The following is a 13,553-nucleotide window of genomic DNA, read 5'->3' as shown; positions in this document are numbered from 1 at the left end:
CCCTCACTACCTAACAGGTGCATAAAGACCCCCCCCCAAAAAAAATGCCCCAAATGAGAGAAGAGATCAAAGCTCCAGAAAAAAAATACAAATAAGCCACGAGGAGCTAGTCAACCTATCAGATGCACAGTTCAAAACACTGGTAATTAGGATGCTCACAGAATTGGATGAATTTGGTCACAAATTAGATGAAAAAATGAAGGTCATCATCACCAAGCCCTTATATGAAATGTTAAAGGGATTTATCTAAGAAAAGGAAAATAAAAAATATGTACAGTAAAATGACAGCAAACTCACAATTATTAACAACCACACCTAAAACAAAACAAAATTAAAGTAAGCAAACAACTAGAACAGGAACAGAACCACAGAAATGGAGATCACATGGAGGGTTATCAACAGGGAGGGGGAGGGGGAGAGAGGGAGAAAATGTATAGAGAATAAGTAGCACAGATGGAAGGTAAAAAATAGACAGGGGGAGGGCAAGAATAGTATGGGAAATGTAGAAGCCAAAGAACTTATAAGTATGACACATGGACATGAACTAAAGTGAGGGAATGTGGGTGGGAGAGGGTGTGCAAGGTGGAGGGGAGTGAAGGGGGGGAAATGGGACAACTGTAATAGCATAATCAATAAAATGTATTTTAAAGAAAACTGACCACAACTAAAAATAAGAAGAGCTAGGTTCCAATTTTCATGTCCATATACTGTGTTTATGACACAAGCTTTTGAAGATTAAGTCACCAAAATTCAGTGGATGTGGGGAGGGATGAGGGTGGGGGAAAAGAGAATGAAAATGAATTATCCAACAGTAAGAAAGATAAACTTTCTCATTTGCTTCACACAGCTAATTTGTCCACTGAGCATCCAAAGTTGTAAACAAAGTAAGAGAGGCCGAATAACAGAAGTAGGAACCCTGGAGGACAGAGGACCTCAGTTGCTGGCTGACCTCTGTCTCCTTTAACTGAGTGATCTTGGACAAGTTTCCTCAGCTCTCATAGCCTGAGCTTTGTGGGCTTTATGGGAAGGATAAGAATATCAACATTAAAGTTTTATCACACAGACTAAATGAGATAATGTGTAAAAGTGCTTTATTTTTCTCTCACAAAGAGAATGAAAGAGCAGTTATTACATGTCTTACTCCCTCAATTCAACTGTAAGCTCCTTGAAGGTAGGAGGGGATTACTCTTCTTTATATCCCTGCTTCTGGAAACACACCTGGGCCACAGAACAGCTCTTACATAATTAAATTTTAAAATGGAGATTTATTAACAATGTTTATGTTTTCTATATGTAAAGAGCTGTACTGTATTTAGGACAGGATATAAGCATTAATATGTCATATCCACAAAGTGGGCCAGGGGGCCTCGGAGTCTGGAGACAGTGACGTTATCAAGTAACTAAGATGCAATGCAAATGTACAGAGGTGTGAAAGGGTGTGATATATCCTAGGAATGAGAGAAATATTTAGTAGAATCTAGGGTGGAGGTTAAAAACAGGCACAGAAAAATTGTGTGTAACTGTAAGAGACCTCATATGACAAGTGGTACAGTCAAGACATTTTTTGATTACAGAGGTCACAATTGCAACCTAAACAAGCCATGGAAGGGCAGCAACCCTTACCCTGGTGTTGCCTGGAAACAGGGACTAGAGAGATATCAGGACTTTCCATATTTCCCTCTTTCTCTCTCTGTCTCCCCACCCCATCTCTCTTTGATTCTGTTCTCTCTGGATGGTGTTTTCATTCCCTCCTTTTGCATAGGGCCTTTTCTATTTAGTGGGAAACATGGCTTTCCACAAAGTTACATTTTGCTCTAGGAGCCAATAGTTAAGAAAAGAGAATTTTTCTCCTCTACCTCCTTCCTTCATCCCCACTCCCCACCCTTAGAGTTGTAGCATAAATTAAAAAAAAAAATCCTAGGGAAATATTCTGATGGTCTGATGGGCTCTGCTTGGGTTACAGGCCCAACTTGGAGCAGATGTTACAAGCAAGAAGATGAGGTATTATGTTCAACAATAATTGGATCAATGCTCAACCCTGTGGCCAAAGAAATGAAGTATTTTATTAGCTGCCACCATAAGAAGTACATAATTGGAGTGGGAAAGAATGTTTTCCCAGAGAAAGGGGTGCTATTCTGGACTGCCAAAATACTTTGAATCCACTAACATGCAGTGATGTTAGGCTTTCCATCATCATCACCACATTCACCACATCACCACTTAATGCCCTCTACCAAGCTGTGTGAAAGTATTTTATGAATGTTATTTTCTTTGACCTTATGAAGAAATTATTCCTATGTTACAGACAGAGTGACTGATGTAAAGAGAAGATAATCAAATTGTCCAGAGTCACACAACAATAAGTGCACATTTTAACTCACTTTTGTTTGACTCTGGAGACTACCCTTTAATCGCTGTCCTATAGAGAAATAGAAGAACCATCAGAGGCTCTAAAATAAATCCATCCTTTAGAAATATCTCTCTTGTAGTGGTGTGGGAATTTAATTCAAGAGCGAGGAAAACAACAAATAGAGGCCACTGCAACTATGCAGGTGAATAATGGGCAAAAGACTGAACCAAGAGGAAAGAGACTCCAGAAATGGTTGAAAGGAGATATCAACAAACTTAGCAGTCACTGGAAGAAATAGGTGAAGGAGTGAATTGATTTAAGGATAACCTTTGAGGTTCATGGCTTTAGTGAGATGAGCGATAATGCCTGTGTTTCTTCTTTCCTCTTTTTTCCCCCTTCTTCATTTTAGCAAAGATTGGAGGTAGCTTGCTTTGAATTAACCAGGATAAAAAAAGATGTGGAACAATTTAAGTGAAAAACTAATCAAATAAGTTCTGAACAAGTTGAGTTTAAGGTGCCTGTGGAATATTAAAATAAGTATGCCTAGTAGGCACCTGAAAATGCATCTGAAGAAAGGAGAGGGCTGATATTGAGTGAAAAGCTACAGATCCAACCAAGCCTTGGTACTCCACTCCAGTTTGCTTCACCAGTGCTCTTTCCTGACTCTCCATGTCAGGCACAAGCATTTGGTATAAACAGTAATTATAAATGAAGGAGAATCTATTTAATTACATAAGTTCAAACTTAATTTCACAAAATTTGCACATTAAACTGGAGTAGTTTAAGGATTGCTGACAAAGGAAGGTAGGACTAAATAAACAGGGTCAATTTATAGATCTTGTTTCACCATTGTCATCAGTTAATAATTAGTATAGTTAATGATTATCTCTACACGGTAAGATTTTTCTCCTCTTTCTGTTTCCCTCTTTTTCCTAATTCTTCTATCCTTGTAGTAGATAAAAGGTTATTTAAAACTCATGCAGTGCAGTGATATAGGTTTCTGGTCCAGTGACCCACAAGAAAATTTAGATGATGTCAGGCAGAGGCATTTGAAAGCTTACAGGCTCTCAAAACATGGGCTCTTTGGGGGAGCTCTCCAGGGTACTGGACTGCCTCTCCCGAAATTCTCATCAACGAACTAGATCCTTGTGTCTCTCTTTTGACCTATTTGTTCTTGGTTTACCCTGCATCATGCCCTTCTGATCAGCTGACTGCCTCAACTATGTCTTAACTGGCAATGTAGTTCTTTGGATTAGTTCCCAACTGGCTTTAGCTGTTAACTTTATGCTTGTGCTTTCAAAATCTATAGAGCCAGTAGTTTTCTCCCCACCCAAACTCATCCATCCCATTTCTATTACCATTAGGCTTTATTAACTTATTTAACAAATAATATTAAGTATAGAAAAAATATAAAATGTAAATTTTCCAGAAAATGACACAGAAGAAAATCTATATGACTTAGATTTGTCATTAGTTTTTAGATGCAACATCAAAGCCATGCTCTGTGACTTAAAAAATTGATAACTTGAACTTTATGAAAATTAATTTTGCTCTATGAAAGACAGCAATAAGAGAATGAAAAGAAAGCCAAGGAACAAATATTTGCAAAACACACATCCAGTAAAGGACATATCCAAAATACACAAAGAAATCTTAAAGCTCAACAATTGGAAAACAACCAGCCTGATTAAAAATGGCCAAAAGACCTGAACAGACACCTCACCAAAGAAGAGGCACAGAAGTAAATAAAGCATATCAAAGGATGCTCAACATCCTGTCATTAAGGAATTGAAAATTAAAGCAATGAGACACTACTACATCTATGACACTAGTAGTGTCTAGTACACATTGTAATTGTAGCCATCTATTACAATGGCTACAATCCAAAATACTGACAATACCAAAAGCTGATGAAGATATAGTGCAACAAGAACTCTCATCATTGCTGGAGAATGATGCCCTTTGGAAGACAGTTCAGTAGTTTCTTAGAAAACTAGATATGGTTTTAACATGTAATCCAGCAATTACTCTTAGGTGTTAACCCAAATAAATATGTGCACACAAAAACTCTTACATGAATGTTTATATATGTTATATATGTTTGCAGCCAAACTAGAGGGAACCAAAATGTCCTTCAGTAGGTGAATGGACAGTTCCAGCAGGGTAGTTCAGTTGGATGGAGTGTTGTTCTGATACACCTAGGTTACAGGTTCAATCGCCAATCAGGGCTCATCCAAGAAGCAACCAATGAGTGCATAAATAAGTGGAACAACAAATCACTGTTTCTCTCTCTCTCCCTCTCTCTCCCCCTTCCTCTCTGTCTATAAAAATTAATAAATAAAATTTAAAAAATAGGCAAATGAAAAAACTGTGGTACATCCAGACAATGGAATATCATTTAATGATAAAAAGACATGAGGTATGAAGCAATAGAAAGACAGAGAGGAAAATTAAATACATTCTGCTTTTTCTTTAAGCTGGTTAAGAGTGTTATGATTATGGGGAAGCTGTTCGTCAAACTATTTAAAATGAGTTTTCAGCCCTAGCCAGGTGGCTCAATTGGTTGGAGCATCATCTGTACACCAAAAGGTTGCAGGTTTAATCCTCAGTCAGGCACATACCCGGGTTGTGGGTTTGATCCCAAGTTGCAGGGCACACAGGAGGCAACCAATGGATGTTTCTCCCTTCTTCTCTCTCTGCAATCAATGAACACATTTTCAGATGAGGGCTTTAAAAAGTTAAAACTGTAAAGATTTTCCATATTTCATGCTCATATTTCTAGGTTGCATCTATAATCCACAGAAGTTTTCCTTTTAAATTGTTTAGTTTGTTTTTAAATCTTCAGTCCTTGAAAAAACATTAAACATGTTATACTACACCATGATTGAAAAGAAACAACAAAATGGAAATGGAAAGGGAGGCCATAAATATTAGTCAACAACCCTGTTTGATAAACTTTGGGAATTCTAAGTTTATGTAACTTTCTTAAATTGAACTCTTTAGTCTCGGTTAATTTCATTGAAGATATGTGGTCAAGCGAGTGGTGCTAATTTCTACCCAAACCTCTCATTCTTACTTTCCTGAGCTTTCACTCTGACTATGTAATAAACTCAATGTGAGTGATGAGTATATTCGATTTCACAAAAAATGTCAAAATTGTTGGGCTGAATTTTGTTTTAGAGCACCAGTTGTGCTATTTGCTGCTTCTTAAAGTTTTTTAAAATTTATTTAAAGTAGGACACTATTAGAAATAGTAAAAGTGTAACTATTTATGCTTACTCTTCTTGAACATTATTTGAAATAACTATGAATAAATACTACATCCTTACTAAAGAAATGGTTTAACATTTTAATGACTGGAAGTTGGTATCAGTTTGAGTAAAGTCTTAATTTCCTATGGATCTTAACAAAGTATTCCCTCCCAGAAAACACCAAGCATTGCAAAACAAACATTGAGCACTTGTTAAATAACAATGTAAATAACTCAGTGTGGAGAGATGTTTTTCTTTATAATAACAACAAAAGGAAATTGGAAAAAAATTTCTAAAAGTGGAAAAATAAGCGACAATATTTTTCTTCAGATTTTACAGAAAAATACTTTTTCTGTGCAGATAGCTCAGGCTTTCGGCCTCAACCCTTAAGAGATGGTGACAGTGGTGGTTTCTTTGATTTGGGAAGGTCTTTACCCAGTTCATTCATTTGAACAGCCAAATTATCTGGAAATACTCCTTCTTTGTGATTAATTTTACCTTTCCACCAGCCAGCTTCTCCAGTCTCCTTGTTTATCAAATGTGTTAGCTCTCCCTCTTAAAATATTAAGTTCATTTTCTTTGATACTATCATAAGCAAATAACGTATTCCTTAGCTTTAATTTCACTTTCAGTGTCTGGTTTTACTATCTCCATGCTCTGAGTTTTGGAACCTAGCAACTATTTGATTAAGGTCTTTTATAGTTTTTTTCCTTTTCTGTTTCACTGGATATTCTTGTCCTAAGCTTCACAGAGACTTCTTTAAAAATATCTCCAGATCCATTTCCTCGAATTTTCTTTGGCTGTGTAACTGATCCAGCTACAGTTTCATTCCCATTCCCCAGAGAGGGGGAAGATAAGGTAGGCCCAGTCCAAATAACTTCTGAATCCTCCTGGGTTTCATGAGTTAAACCATCATCTGTTACCTATAATTCTTTCACAAAATATGAGAGAAACAGTTCTAACTTGTTATTCAGGGTTCACTCCACCTGTTCATAAATATCAGTAACATCTCCCACTTTCAGCTCCAGTTCATCATCATTCTGTGGAATGTACCCAAAGAGAACTTTACAGACACTTCTTAGTCTTCCTAATGTTTTTAGTTTGTGGATATGGCTGAATTCCCCCAGCTGTGCATCTATAGGTGCTTATTCATTGTATAAGACTTGCTGCATTCCCATGCCTTTCCCATTTGATGGGAAAACTCTCATCCGTGGATTCTGTCTCTCTCAAAATTATCAGGAAACATTCTTCTTCTCCCACTTAGTTCTCCTTCTAGCCACCCTTCCTCCTGTAGTTTTTTCACATTCCTGATGATTTCCCCAACTCAAATAGTTAATTCATCATCACCAGCATCATAGTCAAACTCCACAATATAGTGAACCATATATAGTCACAAATACAGTGTCCCCAGCGGCATGAAACCTGAGCCTGGTGTATACTTCTGTTTGAATCAACTATAGTGTACAGTGTCAAAACAATACACTGGAACAAATAGCTCTTAGGGTAAAACCTAGCCATGTACAGATGGTGACCAGAGTGATTGATTAAACTCTAGATGTATAAATACCATAAGTACATATTCAGAGTTGTGAATGGAATAAGGATTCCCACAGAATTAATCTACTTTCAACAAGCTGTGCAAATAAAGAACGTGAAACATAATCTGTTCTATACATTCACAATCTCAATTGCTGTAACGTGAGAAATGGTCTCTTAAAGGGTAGAAACACTCAATTGCTTTTAGATCACAAAAGTCCCTCAGTTTACAGCTGGAGGCTTCTATCCATTTGGAATATTTGGTACTATAATAGACAATAGTCTTACTGTTTAAGTTAATAGATTTTGTATCCTTGGAATGAAAGTGCTTTTAAGCCAGTATATGACTTTTTGTTTGGCCGTAATTTTCTTTTTTGTTTCTAATGACTCCTGTAAAGTGTTCTTTTGTTAACATACATTTTCATTGTGGTATAACAAATATTTCTTCTGTATTTTTGCAAAAGCAAAAAAGAAATTGTACAACTTAATACTTGTCTCTAACAGATAAGTTGTTTCCAATTAAAAAGTATTGGTGTTATTTCTAGAGAAATATAAAAAATGTAAAGCATAAAATAAAATTACTCATAATCCATGTATAGGTAAATACCAATAATATTTTGGTGTTCATATTCCCATAAAAGCCACTTCTTTTTTTTAAGGTTTCAAATAGATCCATGAACCACTTCTTCTAAAAAGAAGATAGAAGTGTGACATCCATGGTTCATATTTAAACTGGAAATAGAAGATACTAGAAGTGTGCCCTTTGGTATCAGTGGCAGGAGCAAGATGATGAAAGGGATGTCATTGCTCAGCAAGCACCGCAGCAAGACGCACACGTTGTGCCGCCGCTATGGCTCAAAGGCCTACCACCTGCAGAAGTCCACCTGCAGCAAGTGTGGCTACTCTGCCAAGCAGAAGAGGAAGTATAGCTGGAGTGTCAAGACTAAACAACGAAACACTAGGGGGACTGGTCACATGACGCACCTAAAAATTGTGTACCGCAGATTTGGGCATGGATTCCGTGAAGGAACAGCGCCCACACCCGAGAGGGCAGCTGTTGCAGCGTCCAGTTCATCTTGAGGATTTCACTGGTGAGTCCTACAGTAAATGTTCTGGTGTCTAAAGACACAAAATGAATGAAAGAACACTGGAAGTGTGACTAGATGTGTATGTGAACTTTTTATTTTCTTGTACCCATTTTGGAGACTAATGTTAAATAACATGAAACCACACTTGAAGACATCCTCAAGAAAAGTTACTTGATTTCAAAAAAATGTTAATATGACTATAAAATATTACCATAAAGAACAATAGAAGATGAATAAACTCATCAAGATGTTTCTCTAAAGCGTGGAAGATCTTCGGGAAGCACAATAAAGAAAAAATAGAGCCCTGGCTGGTGTAGCTCAGTGGATTGAACATGGGCCTGTGAAGCAAAGGGTCGCCGGTTCGATTCCCAGTCAGGGCACATGCCTGGGTTGCAGGTCAGGTCCCCAGTAGGGGACACATGAGAGGCAACCACACATTGATGTTTCTCTCCCACTCTTTCTCCTTCCCATCTCCTCTCTCTAAAAAAAAATAAATACAATATTTTTTTAAAAAAGAAAGAAAAAATAGAATTGCACAACCCAAAGAGTAAACTGTAATGTAACTATGGACTTCAGTAATAATAATGTATCAATGTTGGCTTATCCATTTCAACACATGTGCCACACCAATGCCTGATACTAATAGGGGAAACTGAGGCAGGGAGTATCTGAGAACTCTTTGTACTCAATTTTTCTGTAAACCTTAATTAAACTTCTCTAAAAAATAATATGAATTTCCAAATCTCAATACTTTTCTTCATGGATTTTCCATCTACATAACTGCTGATTCCGCTTCCCTTGCTGAGCCCATAAATGAAAACCAGGACACTGCTTCCTCAGTTCTTTGCCTTTTCATTTTCTAGTTGAATCTTCCTAAGCTAATTCATCCACTTCCATGCCTTCAACTGTTACTTATCATCCATCATTATTTTCTCCACTTCTCCGTCTAAAAATACCCACTCTCCCCGTGTTCCCATCTTGGCTGTATGTCTACTGTTTTCTATTCCACTTCCACTTACTGTTCTGGGAACATCAGATGTGTGATGTTTTTACTTACTGCTCTTCCTTTTTTTTTCTGCTCTTCCCTCTGCCTAGGCCCTCCTCCTCATCTTTCTATATATTATTCTTCCTTTAAGGCCTACAGCAAATGTCACTAGTTTTGTGAAGTTATTCTTGACTCAGCCTTCACATTAATTTTGCATTTGCTTATAATCACAACTGGGGCTTTAAAAAAGGGGGGGGACCACCCCGTATCTGGTTTGTATTCTCATTAGTTGTAAATTTTGCTTATTTCCTTCACTAATCTGGGACATTCTGGGAGGTAGGAAATAAGTATTGCTCAACTTTGCATTGCTCTGTTACCGAGAGAATGTACCAGGAGCATAGAAGATAGTAAGTACTTTAATTTATAATTATCAGGCTTTGAGCAAACTCTCACTGTACTGCTTTCACAAGATACTTATCTAACTCAGCAGAAACATTGATGGCATTGTCTGTCTGTGAGAAATATTTCTGAAATACTAACTTTCACAGTTTAATGCTAATAGTCTATTACTGTTGAAAGTAATGTACTTCCTGCTAAGTTATCAAGAAGCATCCAGTTTGAAATACACATTTATAATACACATTTATAAAACAGAGTATCACACTTGGCATGATAGTCACAGTCTTACGTGAGAAATCAAATATTCACAAAGAGCATGAAAGAGGGATATCATACTAGTTTGTTTTGTTTTCCAAGAATAAGATTCTCATCACACCCTGAGTTTCTGCTCAATAACAAACACACAAATAGAACTGAATATGCTGTAGCAATGATTAGCCAAGTATATTTATTAATTCACGTTAGAAGAGTATAAACATTTTAACTATCAGAGTTAATTAGCATATTTGGAAGTGGAGTTGGAAAATGTTACAACATAGAGACAAAACCAATTACTTAAAATGCAAATAAGTATAAATAGAGGAGGGCTGGGGCAGGACTTCAAGGTCAGCACTGGATACAGAGATGGGAAAATACAGAACATGATCAGGAGGTAATATACATGCTTCCCTCTCTTCCTTCATCCTTCCTGGAATAAAAGTTAATTTAGTGTTTATTATGTGTCAGGCACTGAGCTAGACACAGGATATATAGAAATTAAAAAGCCTTTATGAATCTTACCCTTATACTTTAAGCAGAAAAAAAGTAAATAAACAAAGTAATACAGATTAAATGCTGTAATAGAATAAAAGTTCAGTGAAGCAGAAAAGCCCTTAAGGTTGCACAGGAAAAGAGCTGGAAGAACGTGAAATTATGTGTGTATGTTGGGGGGGGAGGCGGGGAGGAGTTCTACTTCCAATGATATAAAATGTGAGGTGATAGATGACACCCAAGGACTGCACCTCTAAAAAAGTAGTGTGGAGTGAAAAGTGACTGGGCCTGTGTCACTGGAACAAGGAGTTTGTGTGGGAATAGAGGTATTTAAGTTTAAAACTATAGGCAGGCAAAGGAAAGTTTATACCTTAAAAGCAAGGGCCTAGGAAACTTAAAACTTCTCATTAGTCTGCTACGGTTGGGAAGATGGGCATATGCCGGGAGGTTCTTTCATCCTCTGATCTACCATTAGAGTTCTGGCAGCTGAGGTCTACATGGGGCGCGTCTAGGAATAAAAAAAGGTGTGAGAATCTCCAGTATCTTCCAGTGTAGACTCAAATAAGATAAATGCCTCAAGTTTCCTTCTTCCTCTCCTAACCCCTTTCTGGTTGGCTTTCAAATGGAAGTAGTCTGAAAAATAAAGGAGGTTCAATACCCGTTTGTACAGAGAGTGAATTAAAGACAGTTTTTTTTCCATTTCTTGATGGCAGAACCATGTGTTCATTTTAGTATAACAAGTTTAAATATGTTATTCTCCAATAGAAGAATTACTACAGATGATAAAAGAAATTGGTAAAACATCAGGTCATAAAATTAGCACACAAAAATCACTAGCTTTTTTTTATATAGTCAAAACCACTTAGAAGCTATAATAGAAGATCCCTTTATAAAGGAGTAATTAAAAAAAAATATCTAAGAGTGAACAAGAAATGTCCAAAACTTATATAACCCATAAAATACTACTGAAAGATACAGAAATAAACTTGAGCAAATAAAAAGATATATCATAGTTTCAGGTATAAAACCTCAATATCATAAAAATGTTAGTTCTCTCTAAGTCATTGAATAAATTTAATTCAACCCCAATAAAAATATCTTAGTTTTTTTAAAAAACTGGAACCAGACGTTGATTATAATGTTTATTTGGAATAACAAGAATAACTTGAAAAATCTAAAAAAGAGAAGCAATGAGAGATGGGGTTAGTCATATCAGATAAATGAACATTTTACAAAGCCTCCATCATTAAAACCAGGTGGTACTGGCACATGAATAAGCAGATGGACAAAGAGAATACAATAGAAGTCAAGAAACAAATGCTGATGTACAACAAAATACAGTAATTGATAAAGACAGCACTATGATTTAGTGAGTAAAATGTGGCTTTTTAAATAAACAATGGTGGAATAAGTATGTAATCATATGGAAAAAGATACACTTGAACTCATTTCTTATAACTTATACTGGAAGAAATGCTAATGGGGTTAGAGTCTTTAATGTAAAAAGAAAAAATTAGTGAATTTCTCTACAACTTAGGAATAAAGAAAACTTTTCTCTCCAGAAGCACAAAGGAAAATTACTTTGATTTCACAAAAAAATTTTAAATTACATGATAACAGAATGAGCAACAAAAATTCTGCATCATCTGTTTTAGAGAAGGGATTAATATTCCTAGTGTATAAGAAAAGTTTCTAAAGTATAAAAGACAAAAAAATCCCATGGAAAAACTAAATTCAGATATAGACAGAAGTTCACACACACACACACAGAGCTAAAATCTCACCATATGAAAAAAGAGTGCACACACTCTCCCTCCCAAGAACAATGCAAGTCAAAACTACAGTGAGGCCTAGCCGAGTGCCTCAGTTGGCTGGAGCATTGTCCCGTACACCAAACAGTTGCGGAATTTTTTTTTAAGATTTTATTTATTTATCTTTAGAGAGGAAGGGAAGGAGAAAATCATCAGTGTATGGTTGCCTCCTGTGAGTCCCCTGCTGGGAACTGGCCTGCCACTCAGGCATGTACCCCAACCGGGAATCGAACCGCGATCTTGCGGTTTGCAGGCCTGCGCTCAATCCACTGAGCCACACCAGCCAGGGCCAAACAGTTGTGGATTTGATTCCTGGTCAGGGCATGTGCAGGAGGCAACCAATTGATGCTTCTCTCTCATATTAGTGTCTCTCTCTCTCTCTCTCTTCCCTCTCTCCTCTCTTTTCCTCAAATCAATGAACATGTCCTTAGGTGAAGATAAAAAAATTACAAGTGAGATATGATTTCTCAGTATAACAGTGGTGAGAATTCAACAGTTTAACAACACTCGGTGAGGGTGTGGGGAAGTGTACACTTCCATTATTACTTGTAGGAGTGCAAAATGTGCAAGTGTTAATGGCAGGGAAACTGGCAATATCTGGCAAAATTACATGTGTATTCCACTCAGAAATCCCACTTCTAGGAATTTTTCCCAAACATGCAGACAAAAATAAGAAAAAAAAGTTTGCATGGAGCTATTCATAACTGTATTTTTCATATTATCAAAAGACCGGAAAAAAAAACCAATAGTCCATCAATAGGGGAATAGTTGAATAAGTTGTAATACATGTATGGACTGCAGAACTACAAAGCTGTAGAGAGAAATGAGAAACATCTTTACGTATTAGAATGGCACGACCACCAGGATATTCTTTTAAGTGAAAAAAGCGAGATGGAGAAAAGTGTTTTGGTAGATTACCATTTATCTAAGCAGGAGTAGGAAGAATGAATGCATATACATTTGCCTACATACTTTTAAAAAGTGGAATGATAAATCACGCAATTTTTTAAATGGTTGCCTGTGGGAGAAAGGAGTAGGGCAGAGAAAATAGGGCTAAAAATTGTATTTAATCACTCCTTGCTTTTTTTTAGTTTAGACTCTGGAACTATGTAAATATTTAATATAATTATGCAGCAAAATGAATATTTTTAAATCTCTAAAAATTAAAAGCAAAATGAAACAGATTTACTTGCATATTCGGTAGGTGGCATAATCACACAGACAGGAACTATTCCAAGTGATTTTAAAATACAGAAATCTGAATATACATTCCTACTGGTCTATATTCTAAGGAAAAAAGAATTGAAACAAAAGACATTCAAAAATAAGCTTTTCCTGTGTTCATATTGTTGATGGAGGTGCTGGTATTATCCTGAAATTATT

At 36.5% G+C, this 13,553-nt stretch overlaps 1 protein-coding gene and 1 pseudogene across 1 annotated transcript; one reads left to right on the top strand and one right to left on the bottom strand.

Moving 5' to 3' along the window:
* Nucleotides 1-5,917: 5,917 nt before the first annotated feature.
* On the bottom strand, nucleotides 5,918-6,985 carry LOC118986565 (CD2-associated protein-like; annotated as a pseudogene).
* Nucleotides 6,986-7,904: 919 nt separating this feature from the next.
* Nucleotides 7,905-8,437, top strand: LOC118986564 (60S ribosomal protein L37-like). The gene has a single exon (XM_037045532.1). The coding sequence runs from the start codon at nucleotides 7,924-7,926 to the stop codon at nucleotides 8,215-8,217; it is 294 nt and encodes a 97-aa protein (XP_036901427.1). The 5' UTR covers nucleotides 7,905-7,923; the 3' UTR covers nucleotides 8,218-8,437.
* Nucleotides 8,438-13,553: the final 5,116 nt, after the last annotated feature.

The sequence above is a fragment of the Sturnira hondurensis genome, unplaced genomic scaffold (assembly GCF_014824575.4).
Source record: "Sturnira hondurensis isolate 20B ecotype Veracruz unplaced genomic scaffold, ASM1482457v3 Scaffold0004322, whole genome shotgun sequence".
Taxonomy (NCBI): domain Eukaryota; kingdom Metazoa; phylum Chordata; class Mammalia; order Chiroptera; family Phyllostomidae; genus Sturnira; species Sturnira hondurensis.
This window is presented reverse-complemented; position numbering and strand designations above follow the sequence as displayed.